Consider the following 16,918-nt stretch of genomic DNA (forward strand, 5'->3'; position numbering starts at 1 on the left):
GCTGGAAGAGTCCGTAAAGGCCTTTGGATTCATCCTCCTCCTCACTGTTTGTTTCATCCTCGTCTTCCATTTCGCTGTCATCACGCTCCTCCCCACTAAACTTGTTCTTCTCATGTCTACCTGAGTGAGCGGCCGCCTTTGTCTTTTTACACCACCTGTGCTGTTTGACCCAAAGGTGGAGTTCATTGCGATGATAGTTGAGTTAATAGGGTCAGTAGCAGTGGTATTGGTCAGGTCAGTGGATGTTGAATTGGTGTTTGGTGGTGTGACTGCTCCATTGGTCATTTTGTTGGCTCCTGTTGCGGCGGGGACTGTTGGCTTTGGTGTTGCAGGGATGCAGTTGCCAAACGACTTGACCAAGTCTGTGTTCAGATGAGACATCTTGTCCACTTCACAGATAACTGCAGCAAACAAGGAAGAAAGAAAAGATTAAAAAGGTGATAAGAGTCGTCTTCCATCAACCTCCAAAATACATAAAAAGACAACAGTGACAGAGACAAATGAGCTACCTTCAAAATGTGCCTTTGGTTTTACTTTAGGGACTATTGTTTTTCAGTCACTGGGACCATAAATCTTTATCTCATTGAATGCCAGATGAACAGACAAGTGAACAGACAAACTGGTCTAGGTTCTCCAGCATCCCTTCACAAGAGCGAAATGAACACTGAAGGAGCCTGAGAGAGACTGCTCTCTTTTATATGAAGCTCTTTGTAGTTATTTCTTAAAAGCACACTTTCATTTTGTGTTAATCTTGCATTTTTGTGTTCATTTTTGTTTTCCACATTACATGCTGCTATGCATGCACCATATTTAAGCTCACCTGTTGCCTCTTTCCCCCTGTCTCCCGGACAAGCAACGTGAGCTTCATATCAGTACTTTCTGTCGGAAAAGGTGAAAATGAAACGATTGTTGTGATGTCTTTTTAAATAAAATACATTTTCATTAAGTAAAAGAATTTTGCAAGACTTTGTTCTAAGGTCTATTTTTGTAAGAGAGGAGCTGAAAAATGGTTGCCTTTTCTTTATATGCAGAACCCATTCATTTGATTATAGTCTAAAGTGAAATCACTGGTTAAAAAACAATATTGACAGAAAAAGTACGGAAACAAATGTTTTTTTACATAATATGATGAAAACATTGCGATTATAAATGTAGCAAATACTTACCACGTTGGGCCACTTGATCGACTGCTAACTGAAAGAAATTGCTGTCTCTGTATGTTTGCAGATAGAGCCGGTGCATTTATATGTGATGGCTTTTAGCAGTGGACAAGCCTGTTTCACTGCTGCCTTTGTTGTATGGGGAGTTTCCCTTAATACACAGGAAATCTTTTAATGATGATGAAAGAACACACAAATGTGGTTTTGATTATTGTTATGCAATTGCTTATGGATTACATTATTTTACCTGGCCCATTTAGCATTAAATCATCCAACACCTGACTTTCACTGCTTTCATTGACTTGAACATCCCCATATGGAAAAGATATATATAAAGTTTGTATCTGTCTTGTGTGAAACTTGTATGAAAAGCATACAAGAGTGAATACAGACATAAGATCCCTTGAAAAAATTATATAAATGAAAGTTGTATGTTTTGGACACTTACTAAAACAATATATGAAAGTAATGAGTAAATCATATAAGTTATTAATATTTCTTTTCCATATGGGTCAAGTCAACGCACCCAAAAGGATTATACAAGCACAGATGAGGGAGTAGACTTCACTGAAACTTTTGTGTTTGATGTATTTAGGAGGTGCAAAATGTTTCTCGGAACAGAGTGGAACAGATCTGAAGTCACAATGATGAAAGGTGTGATCGCACCTTTTACTAAGATGACTTTTATTTGCACCCCCCATCCCCTCCCTACTGTTTCTAAACAGTCTAAGCATATAAGATGATATCTGTTAAATCTTCTCACAAATTTCTCACAAAGTGCAAACATTCCCCATTAGGACTTGTGCTTCCGAAATGTCTGGCTGTAATTATCTTCACATTAGGAGAAACATCTGTTAGTCAGACCTTAACTTCATCTGGTTCACTACCACTATTACCTTTTTCCCACTAGTTACTAGGTTCAACTTGATTTGGGGGTTTTCCATTAGGTGGTAGTACTTGGTAGCAAGTATGTTTTTAGTACCTGCTTGGCCAGGATTCCAAATGAGCCGAGTCAGACCAAAAATTTGACATCAAAAGATTCTATACCACAGTCTGACAAAAAGCTATAGACTAAGCAGCAGATATACTATCGCCTGAACATCCTCCATTGTTGTGTTGTGCTTGTGTTGCATACAAATGACATCATGGGACTTTAGGCCACATTGCTATAGTGACCCCAAGGACATTGAGTTGGTACTCGGTCATAATGACAAATGACTGAACAGGGGCGACTAGAGTGACTAGGTTCTAGTGGGAGTGAGGCATATGTGTAGAGGAGCTGCCTGAATCATATCTCCCGTGAAAGATTGATAGAGAAAACTCAAGACAGAAGAGAAACAGTGAGACCAAGAATAACAGCATTGCATTGTCTTAGTTAACTATAGTAGAACTACTAAAAGTGAGTGAGGATAAACATAGCTACTTTTTATAAAGTAGGTGTCACGGTCTGCGGGAGGCAGACCGAATGGAGAATGAGTGGAGGACTCAAGTGCGGACACTGACAAGGAGACGGAATTAACTTTAACGAAAAACTAGCCTTTATTTGGAGCTGATAAGAGAGCATACAAAAATTAAGCAAACAGGCTGAGACCAAGCTAAGAAAACTTGGAATAAACTATGACAAGACTAGAGAGACTGTGAAAGCTATGCATGCTGAAAATACTTTAAAATGTGAAGGGACACTATGAAGTCTAAAACTAGACATGGGGAGGGGAACACAGATGACACCACACTGAACACAGGAAGACGGAGGGCTTAAATACACACACATATGAGGTGATCAGGGGAAGTGGAGACACATGAGGAAACAGCTGACTGGAATGAAAATAATGATGCCATAGTGGAAGTGAAAACTAAGTACATGGAAACAAGACTTCCAAAATAAACAGGAAACAGTAAGAGACACAGACATGACATAAATTTAACAAGTACCACAGAGACATAAAACATGACAGGTAGACATGAAGCTGGGAGACTTAGAACAGAGGAGAAGACACAAAAGGATCTGCAAAACAAAGGACTAACACAGCACTCCAGGCATCGGAACACTTAATAAGATAAACAAAACTCAAACCAGAACACGAATTACAAAAAAAATACAGTAATACTAAAACACTGGGTCACAGGACCCAGTACCGTGACATCGGGGGACGCTTTTGGCGTTTTCATATAATGGCGTTCTAAGGTAGATGGGATAGGCTTCACTCCACCCACGACCCTGGTAAGTGGAAGACAACGCATAGATAAATGATAAGGACTATTTTACTTTTCCTAGACATGAGAAAAATCAAATATCTTCAGCTCTTGATGATCAGCTTAATGATAACATCTAATGACCAAAAGAATTGCACGGGCGGTTGTTGCTGCACTGTATACACTATTTTCCTCTTTATGATGAGTTTTGCCAGCTTGTCAGAAAGTGGAATATCTCATTCAGAAAGGTCACCTGAGGCAAAGTGTAAATAGGAGCTGAAACACATGGAAAGAGGTCCTTTATAATCTGCCAACTTCAAGGACAAACAGGAAAAAAGGAATATATGTGTTAACAGTAAGTCTTAACATTTGGTCCTGAGGTTTTACTGTATAAATATCTCAGTTTAATCCATTTTTATTTCATATGAGAATAATTTTAATGGTTTGCACAGTAGCCAATTGCTTGGTTTATTTCTGATTAATGAAATACCTTTAAGTCTCCTGGTTGGAGCAAAATTTTATCTCTCATGCTTTCAGGGTTATTTTTCGTATGGTGGTGCACATGTCGTGGTGTTAAATAAACGTGAAGCAACAGGTAGTCTTCATGAGATTGAAGCAGTTTTGTCATTACTATTAAAAGTACTATAAATATATAATAACACAAACACAAAGATGCTGCAAGTCAATATTTATTGAAAGAAAAGAAATAGATGTAAAGCGTTGAGTTTTAGACTTTTGAAAAAGTAATCATTACTTTGTAGGAATTTGAGGGCTGATTAGGTCTATTGGCATTACTATTAAAACATACAGGTACAAAGCAACGGTTACTGAATGATCCACCAACCAAACAAACAAACAAACAAAAAATGCTGTTTGGTTGGTAATGGAGCATGCGGTTCCTCAATCACAGCTCACGGAAGGTGGATCTCATTAGGAAATTGTAGCAACCAAGATCTCACAGCCATTTAGTCACATTCCTCAAAGAAATCCCTGGTGCGACGACATGACTTCGAGGCACTTTTCATGATCTCCCTGTTTGATTAAAACAAAAGGCAGTTATTAGGCAACACAATAATGGTGTTCAATCCTTGCAGCAGTGTTAAAGACTAAATGCTTTGGAGACGTGATTATGGCCCAACACCTTACTGAATTTTTTAGCTGTTTTTCAGTATATGGATATTATGAATAAATCAGCAAATTAATGTATCACACAATAATATGACATTTTTTCAAAGCTTTGGTTATTTATCTGACCTATTTGTGTTGTGCTTTCCAGAAACTTACTTCCAGTAACCAGTCTTGACAACACAAGCAATATCATCAGTTATGTCATCATCAGTAAAAGCTGCAAGGAAAAAAGAAACCATTTTTAATATACACAATAAAAAAGCAACATTTAAACAGTAAATCTGTGTTTGCTTGTTTGCAAGGACTCACCTGTGCAGGAGGCATGGCACATACTTTTGGATGGACATAATCCCGAATCACAGAACTCTCTGTCAGACAGCTGAAAGAGCCCGTAAAGGTTTTTGGATTCGTCATCGTCCTCACTGCTCGTTTCATCCTCGTCTTCCATTTCACTGTCATCCTTGTGCTCCTCTTCACTAAACTTTTTCCCCTTCTCACTGTGTGAATCAGCATCACGCCTTCGTCTTTTCACGCCACTTGTGCTGTTTGACACAAAGGTTGTGTTCCCTGAGCTGATGGTGGAGTTGACAGTAGTTATAGTGTTAGTAGTACCAGTAGTGGTGCTGGTCAGGTCTATGGTTGTTGAATTGGTGTTTGTCACTGTGGCTGCTCCAGTGATCGTATTGTTGCCTCCGCTTGTGGAGGGGGTTGTGACCACCGCTGGGTTTGGTGCGGTAGGGATGCACTTGCCAAATGACTTGACTAACTTGGTGTTCAGATCAGACCTCCTTTGTACTTCACAGATAACTGCAACAAACCATTCATGTCCACAAACAAGGACAAGAAAGTTTTACTTTGGTGGCTACTTTTTCAGTTATTATCCTCTGTGTTGTAGAAAAATTTCACTTTACAATTACATTATTGATGCAGTTGATAAAGACATTTAAATAGAAAAATTGCATGTTGCTAATATTACTTCACAAAGTATTTGCAGCTAAGATAAAGCTTTATTACTGATTCTGTATTTGCATGTTTAAAGTAAACAGTAAGTAATGTCATCAGATATATCAAATGCAATTAATGTTTTCCTCAAATATAGAAGAAGAATCAAGCAGCAGTCAACTTAAATAATTTTGTACCGCTAAGGTACAGCTTTGATCCTGATTTTCATGAGCACCAAAGTGATTTGTACTTTGACTCTGAAGGTTATGAAGATTCTTTGCTAAGTACCCAAAGCACATTTGAGCTCACCTGTTGCCAACGTTCTTTCCTTCAGTCTCCTGGGCAGATCAAGCATTTCACCGAGCTTTTCTCTGAGCTCGCATTTGGAAACGATCCGGCTCTCAGAAAAACTGGGCAGCAGAACTGCCACAGCCACCACAACAAGCAACTCGAGTTTCATGTCAGCAGTTTCTGAGGGAAAAAAGTGAAAATTACCTCCGCTTTGTATTTGTAGGTCTACAACAACAAAAAATGGTTAAAAAAATAACAACACTATAGCAAGTGAGGGAACAAACTGAAGTTTTTTTTTTTTTTTACATAATACGAAAACAAATTATAATGACTAAAAAACGTTTTAAAATTAAATAAAAATTTTCTTACCACTTTGGTTGACCAGCTTGCCTTTTCACTGCGAGAATTTTCCCCCACCTGTGTATGTTTACAGACAGAGCCTGTGGGTTTATATATGATGCTAGGACCAGTGGGCCAGCCTGTTTTACTGCTGCGTTTGTTGTTTGGGTTGTTTCGCTTGGGAAAGGAAAATTTTTAACGCTGTCCAAACAATACACAAAAGCCCTCATGACATTAAATACTTATCACCTGAACATGACATTCAGATCTTTCATTGGCTTTAACAACATGTGACTGCATCTACGAGGAGTAACCATACTAGGAATAGACTTCTCTAAATGCTGAATATTCACAAGAGTGGAAGAGGTCTGAGGTCACAGTGATCGTGATCACTGGACACCAAAGTCAAACCAATTCATCTCTCTGTCTGCGTGACTGTTGCAGCCAAATTTGAAGTTTGAAATTTGACTTCAGTCACAGCTTTCGTGTATGTAGAGATAAAAAATAAAAGAGATAAAATTGCAAAGTGAAGCAAAAGATTTAGTAAAAAATTAAATAAAGGTATTCATAACTGTTCTAATTTTAACAGTTTACTGTTAAGTTTGTTTTCATTTACATAAAATGTATTCTTAACTTGTCCTAAGATGTTATAAGAAAATGTAATTGATTCCAAATTTCTTCACATCTGCATCATTTAAAACACAATTTTTTTCTCCAGGATCATGTGTAATCTGCCAGCTTCAAGGCCAAGCAGGAAAAAAGTATATGTGTTAAGGGTAAGTCTTAGCATTTGGTAAGAAGTTAAGCTAAAACGATCAGCTCACATTATTCAAATTTTTATTTCATATGAGAATCATTTTAATGGTTTGAATAGCCAATAAAAGATTTTATTACTCTCCTTTTCTGAGTAATGCTTTGTAGGTTCTGCTTCTCATACTGGCACTCTCGTCTCGTGTGGTCTTTTGAACAAATAAGTAATAGATAAATTGAGTTTTGGCATAGCAATGAAAACATATGCAGCATGCCACTTAAATATAGAAAACACTGTTTCATGATGTTTAGCAGGTAATGGACCCTGTGGTTCTTTGATCACAGTGTAGCAGAGATGGACTAAATGAGGAAATTATTGTGATCTTGCAAGTAGAAACTGATCTTGCAGTCATTTAGTTGCATTCTTGTGGCAACCTGACTCTGAGGTACCGCACAATCTGCCTGTTTGATTAGAGAAAGTTATATTTCACTATTTTAGTTCCTGTTATACTAAATCCATTGTATTGGATTCAGTGCCAGCACTTATGTGTACCTTCCTTGGAACGAATGTGATGTCACAATGACACTGGCACACAAAAATCAAATAAATCAGCAGGTGATCCAGGTGATTGATATATGCATTTTTTTTCCTTTTTTTTTTCTGCTCATTCTGTTGGTTTTTGTTTTTTGCCCTTCTCCCCCGTCCCTCTTCTCAGCTGTTTCTCTTTCCCTCTTTCTTTCTCCCCTTCTTTCCCCCAGTCAAGTCTGTCCCGTATTCAGTAAGTGAAAATAAAATAAATAATAAAAGGTGAATCAAATGGACCATTACGGCAAGGCTGGGATGGTCAATTTGGTAAAGTAAATCCGTTGGGCATCTTTCTTTGCCTTTAGACAACAATTCTGATGGCAAAAGAGCCAAACGGGACAGGCAAAAAAAAAAAAAAAAAAATCAAATAAATCCAATCAGTAACTATAAATGACATGTTGCAAGAAATTTCCAATCACAGCTGATGGATATGGAGAGGAGCAAATATGTGAGTTATTTTATTCTGTGTCTGGGGCAAAGTTTGCTCATATTTGTCCAGCACTGACTCAGTTGGCAGAAGGGTAAAACTCAATAGTTTGTCATGATTATTTTTGCTGTGTCACTGTTTAAGCACATTGAATGGCATTACACATTTCCAGATACCCTGGAACACAAGGTAGACAAAACAATGATCTTTAGTTTCAGAAGAACCAGTTTAAATTACTCAATGTCCACTTAAAGAATAGCCTAGTCACTGTATCATGACAAGAGGGGCTTAAATGTCTTTAAAAATGTTTACTCGCTGACTTACCTGCACTCCACACAAAATGTAAAGTTATTTTATTATTTATATAGGCTTACAGTATTTAACTATAAATGAGATGTTAACCTGATTAATGTCATTGTATTTGAGTATTTGAGAATTGCAGAATGTATCTTCTTCTTGAAATATTCATAAGAGTGGAACAGATTTGAGTGACTCTGATTACTCAAAGCCAAAAAAATACCTTCTAGTCTGCATGACTGTTGCAGCCAAATTTAAAGAAATTCCCAGTCACAGCTGTCGTGTATGTAGAGAAATCAAAATATCAACTCTATTATTTTACTTCCTCCCTTTCGTCTTCATTGCAACAAAGATTCAATAAAGAAACATAAAGAAGAAAAAAGGGGGGAAAAGAAAAAATCACAATATGAAGCAAACAAACTATACAACTACTAAGATCAACAAACTAAACTAACAACTATACACACACAAATCAGAAAAACGCTTCAGCAGTTATAAAACCTGGCAGAGAGTTCAGGGTAAAAATCTCTAAAAGGGATCGTCCCCTTTGGAGATGGTCCTGAGGGTGGTTGAGGAAATATCTTAAGATGGAATTGTAGGTGGTTGACAGCTTTTTGCCTCCTATTTAAAAATACTCATACTACTGAAAATTGTTTAAAGTATAAATATTTCATCTTTCCTTTGAAACTTCCATTTTTACTCTATTCAACTTTATTAACAGGAAAGTTTTTGTTAAATTTATCAGTTAAAGTACATAAATTCTACAGTTTTTTTCCCCTCAAATATCATATGTTGCAGTCTTATATATTGGCATACACATGGCACTTGCAAGTAAATACAAAATTCATTTTTTAAACAATGATTTCATTCATTGTGGGGGAAAAGGGGTCCCTATTATTTTACTTTACCATTTAGTAGGTGTTAAGGTAAATTACATGTAAGTGAAATTACATTTTAGTTGATTGAAATTAAAAAATCAAAATAGACTTTAAAATATGTAAACTAACTGAAACGATTTTGTAAAAGTGGTAAACAGATACGATTATTAGTTTCTGTATTTTTTTTTCTGAAACTTACTAAATAAAAACAAAAGTAAAAACTAGAAAATACAAACTATAATCTGTATGACACCTCTGGCACTATGGTGGCTGAAATGCTCCAGCTGATAAGGTCCACTTTCCCTTTGCCATCGAACTTTGTGTGGCATAGATCCAAAAAACAAGCTCTAGTCTAAAATGTCCCCATCATTAAGCTATTTAAATCAAAACTTTCAAAAGGGCTTTTTTAATACCTATTCTGCTCTTGATGATCAGCTTCATGATAAAATCAAACTATCACATGACTGCAGGAATCTGGTAGCAACCAACAAAATTGCAAGGCAGCACTCTATACCTTTTTGTGACGGGTTTCACTAGTGACTTACCAGCTTCTTCTAATAGCTCAGCTCTTTTGGCTCCCAGGTGGCTCTTCAGATTTTTTGTTTCTTAAATTAATTCATTACCAAAAATTAAATTAAAACTTAAAAGTAAAACTATGTGTAAAATGAGTGAATAGTATACAAAACAGACATTATATCAGATGTTTACTATTTATATGATCATAAAAAATAAATTTTGAAGTACAAAAACAAGCACACATCTGAATTTGACAAAAAGATCCATGTATACTTAATATTTATTAACCTTTAACTGTTTTACTAGAGTGAAACAGGACAGCTTATCACAAAATAAAATCTAACATAAGAAAAGCCAAGTCCCTCAGCTTTAAGCGGTTGATCCCGTTTATTCTCTCTGTCTTTGACTGCCCTTTTTTGGAGAGGATTCTCTCTCAGGGGGTTGAAATTTTACTGTCGTCAGTCATCTTCTCAAGTTTCCAGAATGTTTTCTTTGTATCAGATGTTCTCACTCTCTCTCATTTACACGTACAAAGAAGCACAAGGGAGGGAAATGAGCGTGTGGTGTGTCTGTAACCTCCCCTCCTTCCCTTCTGCTCAGTACAGGCCAATGACTGTTTGGTGCGAACACTCAGACGTCATCACACATCATGCAGTTGACCAATCATGTATGACCTGAATAGGAAAAAAAAGAGAGAGAGGAAGAAAAAAAAAGAAAAGTGTCTCAGGCTCCCAGGCAGGAACTGATTCTCGTTATTCACTTCAAAGAGTCATCTCTGAAAGTCGCTTCATTCACACCTGACACTATGGGTCAGGAAATATACATTTTTAAATATAAATATTGTAAGTGTCCTACATGTGGTGGTGTCGTTCCAAGATTGCTGGGTTGTATGTGTCACGGTGTAGGAGAAGAGGACCCAAACGCTGGATTCAGAAGCAAAACCATGTGCCTCATATATGAAAACTAAAAGTAAAAACTTCATTATTACTTTTTATGTCATTTTAAGCAGTGCATAAGTAAATGTAACTAGTTTATAACTTAAAAAAAAATCCCTATCTTACTCTCAATCAAGCTCAAGTCAATATGCTTATGAACAAAAATAAACACCAGAAAACAGTGCAGGGCATAGGCCCATGTGAGCTTTTAATGATGCAGTCAGGTCAAACTCTACAAGGCATCGGGATACAATGATTGTGCTTAAAAAACCTACAACTGCACTGTATAAATGTGTGAATGGACTTGCTCAAGCAAGGCAGAAAAGCCTCATGTAGACATTGCCCCACCGCACCATCATCTGAACTATCGAGGTCAGCTGAAGTTGTAAATGTGCTTTTTAAATGTCCAGGAAGGGATTGTTTTTAATCTGTCATCTTCAAGGGAAAACAGAAAAGTATATGTATATGTTATGGAGCTTCCCCCAGAATTAAATTTCAATGCATTTTATCTAAGATTACAGTGTGATTGCACATTGGTTAGAGGTAGAGTGTCTACTTTCCAAGTTCAAGTGTCTACTAGTATCATCTATTAATTGAAAAGTTGGTGGTCCCTGGTTGCTGTAGTCTGCAACCAGGGACCACCATTCATTATCTTGCCCAAGTATCCTTGGGCAAGATAATGAATGAACATAGAAAAAAGTGGACATAGATTTGAGCGCTTAGGCAGAGTTACAAAGCATTATAAAGGAACTAGTCCATTTAACATCTTTACGGGGGCCAATGTGGGAAACCTCATTAAGACATCATGTGAAATACTGAGGCCACCTGAGCAAAGCGTAAGAGAAAGTTGAAAGTTAATTAGTTGGTCAGCAGTTGTACAGTATATATACTGGGAATACAGCCAAATATTGTACCACACAGTCATGTAAAATTTATTTAAGCTTTTGGTTTAAGTTAATGAATTGTGAAATAAAAAGTGTCATATAGGCTTTTACAAGTCAACAAGTGCAAAAAAAAAAAATAACATAAAAGCCTCTGGAATTAATAATAGTACAGAAATAATGCCTCATCTGCATAAGAAAAATTACCAGCACTGTGTCAGCACGAGAGAAATTTATTTTGCAGTTCATCTGAAAAGATGCAGTTGCGCTTTGGGATCTTTTAAACATCATTAGGCGTATTGCTGCACGCTGTCTGTCCCATCTGTGAGTGCAGAACAAGCAACAAAGCAGCAGCTCGGGGATGACGTCAAACACATGGGTCCTCTGTAGGCCTATAGGAAAACCCAGACATTTTTATCAATCTCGAAAATCCCCCCAGACGCCCCGGACAGAATGTGAAAAGAGGACATGTCCGGGGAAAAGAGGATGGCTGGTCAGCCTAAGTTAGTCAAGAAGTAAGAAGTGTTTGTGAACTAAAAATCCAGAATGTGGGATACTGTTTGTCAGGATTTGGACAGCCCAGTGTGTGCTCCCGATGCAGGGGAAACTAATTCTGCCGGGGAGACCTACCTTTGCACTTGTGCAGGCGAAGCCAATAGAAAGATATGCTTCATCCTATTTCTAGTATTTGGCTTGGAAGGAAGCTGGTTTGGAAACATATTCGTCGATGCTTTATCTTCTGCTTTGAGTTTATGTGGGAGCCCCGTCAAAAACCTGTCCATTATGTTAGCAGTGTCCACGTGTTTTTTTTTTTGGTTTTTTTTGGTGGGTTTTTTTGTTTTGTTTTTTGTATTCATACCATTTGCCATACCTCATCTGTGCAGGAGGTATGGCAAATGTTTGGATGGGCAATAACCGTCCAAACTAACTGGACATCATGAACATCAGTTCATGGGTTAAATTTTCTTTGCTTAAATTTCGTACTTCAAACAAGATACATTAAAGCTTAAAATGTATAGGGATTAATGCCTTTTTAAGTGGTGGGATTCTTTTTTGCATTCACATGGAATTCTTTCATATTTAGTTTTCATTTCCCCCCATTCATTTTCTTCTACAATAAAGTAACTGATTAACAAACAGTGACATGACAATTAAAGGAATTCAATGATTTGTTCAGATAATAAAACAAACACACAGTAGCCATAATCAAAATAGTTATGAGATTCTTTCCTGCAGTGTTGGTCCACTAGATGAACTATTAAGTGTAGGAAATTTCCCCCCGTGTATGTTTGCAGACAGTTAATAGATAATATATTTGACCCCTGACCAGCGTGTTTTCTGCTGCCTTTGTTGTGTGGGGAGTTTCCCTTGAAAAACCGGAAAATCTTTAGTGTTGACGAAACACTACACTTAAGTCCACATGACATAAAATACTTCTCACCTGAACATGACGTTCAAACCTTTCATTGACTTAAGTAAGATATGACAGCAGCTATTTGACTGTAAAGGAGTTGTGACTCTGATAAATCGGGGTATTATTGTGTTTTGGGGAGTTGCTGAGTGTATCTCCTTTTTTGAAAATGAAAATTCACACACAGATCTGAGATCATGATAGTGATCATTACATTCCAAAGTCAAGCCAGCTCTTCCTCCGGACCACGAGACTGTTGAAGCCAAATTTAAAAAAAAAAAAAATCCCTGAGCAACAAGTGTATCAAGTAGGTTTTTCTCTGACTGAGGTAAAGGTTTCTCATATTTGTCTAGCACTTACTCAAATTGCAGAAGGGGCAGGGCTAGAGAGTTTCACATGGTTATCTTTGCTGTGTCACTTTTTAAATGCATTGAATGACATCAGAAGTTTCCAGGAAGTCTGACGATGAGGGACACAATAACAATGATCTTTAGTTTCAGAAGAACCAGTTTTAGATTACATAATGTTCACTTAGAGAACATCCTAGTCATGGTGTAACAAAAAGATGGGGTTAGGGTGGGTTATTCTACAAATAGAAGTGCATGAATAGAACTTAATGACATGGTAACTGAAACAAAACATACAATGAAAACAATTTAAAGCATATGAGAGTCCATTTTACTGCAGTCAGATAATTTTTGAATATGTAGCACAGGACTGGATAAAGTGTTGGGGTTGTTACTCAAAGAAAGTAACCTATTACACATTCCTTGTTACTTTTCTTAAAAGTGTAGATCTCTCCATAATTTTCCTCCTCCTGAAGATCATCACACACCTGCAGCTGATCAAGCCTCGCCAGAGGAGCTACTTAGGAGTGTGGTGGAGCTCTCTTCGACGCTTGATCATTATGTGACTACCCGTCAGTGTTTTCAACATATCAGTAAGCGTAAGCTTGCTGCAGTTGGAAAGTGTCTAACGTCCGCCTCTGTTATTTCCCAGGAAGAGCCTGGAAATGAGAGTGCAGCAAGCACGGGGTGCATGGACACTTGGAAGCGAGGACACAGGGCACAGACACTGGGAGGAAGACACGGCACAGGGATTTATTGTTGTGTATTATTTACGTTACTGTACATAAACGCACTGCTTACATTGAAGGGTCCTGCATTTGGGCCCTTCTCCCAGCGCAGCTGTGACAGTTTTCTACATTCCACAGGACCTCAACTCCCAAAGTCTTTTCTATCTTTCTCTCACACTCCTAAAAGTACAGTGACCTGATACAACTTGAAAACATTCAAAATGCTGCTAAAAAATATTTTCCCCCTTCATTAATTTTTGTCACATTTACATGTTTTTAGATCTGGTTCCTGTCCCACACAGCAATGAATGTATTTGAAAGCAAATCTGGATTCTTGGCTCATGGTGCTTAGACATGCAGACTACAACAGCCAGGGATTGAACTACAAACCTTTCAATTGGTAAATGACCTGCAACAGCCACTCCACACAGGCTGCTTCATGCATTTATAGACATTTTCACAATTCAAGTAACTTGCTACCAGTTCAGTTTTTTAAATTCCTTGGAATTTCAGACTTTCTGAAACTAAACAAGTTAAAAACAGATATCTGGAAGTTATTTTCTCTATAACTAGCCATATCAATCCTATAACAATGATGGTGTTGCTGCTATTCTTGTAACTCTTTCTGAGCTGACCTGAACTACCAGTGTCACTGAAGAAAAAAAAAAAAAAAAAAACTAAAAAAAACCCCCAAAAATCTTTTATTTAGCTGCTAATACAACACCTCTAATACAACACCTCTCACTTTATTTCTCACAATCTCGCCTGATGATGTCTGGTGAGCAGCACTCTAGTTAAACATTGAATCTACACTAGCCTCAAACTCTTCTCTCCCGGCTTTGTTTGTTTTCTGTAACTTTATTCCTCTACATCTCTGTGACAAATGAATTTTCTGAAAATCTCTGAAAATTCTAAATCAAATCAAAACACAAATGTTTCTGTTCACTCCACATTAACAAACAACAATCTTTTTTCGCCAGCACTGAATTTTTCTAGACTGGACAAAGAGGGAATTGCATCCCATTATCCCAACTGTTTTATCAGTGACTGCTTTGGTTCCTTTTCTCAGCTTCAAATCAAGTCACATTTTTTCCATCACCTTAAAATCAGACCCTTTTTAAAGGGGTGCATCCCTGAATCCACTGTTAAGCCCAACAGTCATTTCAGTGCAACTAAATGCTAAATATTTAGTTTCTCAGTTTGTTAAAGGTTTCGCTACTCCAACTAATGAGTTACTAGTGAGTTTTGTAATTAAAGATGAAACTCGGGAAGAGAGCCCGTTTAGTGTCCAACGGTGTTCTGTCAGCACTTGTCTCGCAGAGGCTCAATCAGTTCAAGATAATGTAACAAAATATTTGGCACTGTAAGCCACAGTATTTTGCTGCATCTTTCACACTAATGGATGTTATGGACATTGACAAACTGATATTAGAGTGTATTCATATTACAGGACGGTACAGTATTGTTAGGTTTGAAAGCCTCATGTCTTCCCTCCAAACATACCTCTTGTCATTGTGGCCAAATAGCTGAATCTTTGTCTCCTCTGACCATTAAAATTTTTCCAGAAGGTATTTGGCTTGCCCATGCGACCTGCTGCAAATTTAAGTTGAGCTTTAGTTGAAGGTGTTTGGAGTGGGGGTTCTTTCTTGGTTGGCACCGTCTGAATCCATGATGATGTACAGTTCAGATTACTGTGGACAGTGATGCTGTTTCCAGTTCATAGCAGGTTTGAACATCCTAATCAGTTTCCTATCATTAGAGGGTTTAAGTCTTCTACCAGACTATGGCAAAGTCATGCCACATCCAAGTAACATCCATATGTACAATTCTTTGAACCAATGATCTTGGAATCTACAGTTGTTTAAAAAATGGCTCCAAGATACCCTCCCAACATGTGCAACTCTACCGTTCTTCTTCTTGAATTGTCAGTGAGTTTCTCAATTGGACTTTCCAATTGTTCTGACTATTAACCAGTCCAATAAATCATTTTATGCCGGTAAAGAGAAACTACCAGTTCTAGTCAATCATGATCATTAACGAGAAGATAATAGGCCTTCAACACCACTTGTTAAAATATTTAAGTGAGCAAGCGCATATGTTTCTAGTCTCTATGTATGTGTGATGGCCACACCTGCAGCATCACAACTCTGAAGTTGGGCAAAAGATGCAGCTGTGTTATGTATGGGAAGAGTTTATTGGGCCATACCATGTGCAGCTCTTTCATGGGTTTCAATAAATAAATAATTTTTAATGCTGTGCTTTCTCTTTGATTTATGAATTGTCTGTTCGCTTAGTATTCTTTTGGGCATTTAATTAAAGTGATTATAAAACTAAGCATTGGTTTGTTTGGTGTTAATACATCCTATGTGTCAACTTGGTCTGATCAGCCAAGATTTAGGTCCCCTTTGTTTCTTGTGGGTTAGGTTAGTTTTGTTTGCAAGTTGCTGTTTTTGGCTTAAGTTTAGTTATATTTATTTGACCTTTTTTAAGGGACCTGTATTGTTAGTTCATTTTGTATATTTTTTTCATTTTGTGTGTAAATAAAACCCACTTTTTTTCTAAATACTTACTGTGTAAGTATTAACACAGTGGTCCAAAGTATAGTATACATGGTCCAAAGTATACTATGCTTTGGACCATGTGTGGATTTCAGAAGATCCAAAATAAATTTCATCTTGGGCACCCATTTTTGTTCTTTAAAAGTTATTAAATATGTATGCTGTACAATTGTTCCACCCTGGAAAAAGAACAGTTCACAGAAATCATTAAAATGCCCAGAATTACCATAATGTTCATTCCGACGATGAGTGCATGGGCAAAATGAGGTTACATTTTTAAAAAGGTGTTTAAAAAAGTGATAGGAGGAACTCGCACAAAAAGTGTGAATGTTAAGAAACATTACCAGAAGGGGCTATAAACAGTACCACCTAATTTTCTCACTCTCATCTCTGCAGTATATCTTGTGTCTGAACGTGCTGTTTATGGTATTAAACATGATGGGAACCTTTTTGTTTTTCCTTTCACTCATGACAAACATTCATCATTTAATTTGTCTGTTTCAGTCTTTTTCTTTAATAAGTTAAAGAGTTGGGTAATTCCAAATGCAACT

The 16,918-nt window shown here is 37.3% G+C and overlaps 2 protein-coding genes across 2 annotated transcripts in view; both read right to left on the minus strand.

Annotated features, from left to right (window-relative positions):
* The window catches only part of LOC143420958 (alpha-lactalbumin-like), a 1,556-nt gene extending 1,128 nt beyond the window's left edge, over positions 1–428 (minus strand). The window contains exon 1 of the mRNA XM_076889606.1: positions 1–428. This exon is cut by the window's left edge and continues 69 nt beyond it. Coding sequence (XP_076745721.1) covers positions 1–70 — 70 coding nt within the window. The 5' untranslated portion in view covers positions 71–428.
* A 3,607-nt stretch (positions 429–4,035) lies between these two features.
* LOC101471079 (uncharacterized) lies at positions 4,036–6,128 on the minus strand. Its single transcript, XM_004551047.3, has 5 exons — positions 6,084–6,128; positions 5,733–5,894; positions 4,791–5,288; positions 4,638–4,698; positions 4,036–4,385 (listed from the first exon to the last, which is right to left on the minus strand). The coding sequence occupies exons 2-5, from the start codon at positions 5,881–5,883 to the stop codon at positions 4,319–4,321; spliced, it is 777 nt and encodes a 258-aa protein (XP_004551104.3). The 5' UTR covers positions 5,884–5,894; positions 6,084–6,128; the 3' UTR covers positions 4,036–4,318.
* Positions 6,129–16,918: the final 10,790 nt, after the last annotated feature.

Source organism: Maylandia zebra, linkage group LG11 (assembly GCF_041146795.1).
Source record: "Maylandia zebra isolate NMK-2024a linkage group LG11, Mzebra_GT3a, whole genome shotgun sequence".
NCBI classification, from domain to species: domain Eukaryota; kingdom Metazoa; phylum Chordata; class Actinopteri; order Cichliformes; family Cichlidae; genus Maylandia; species Maylandia zebra.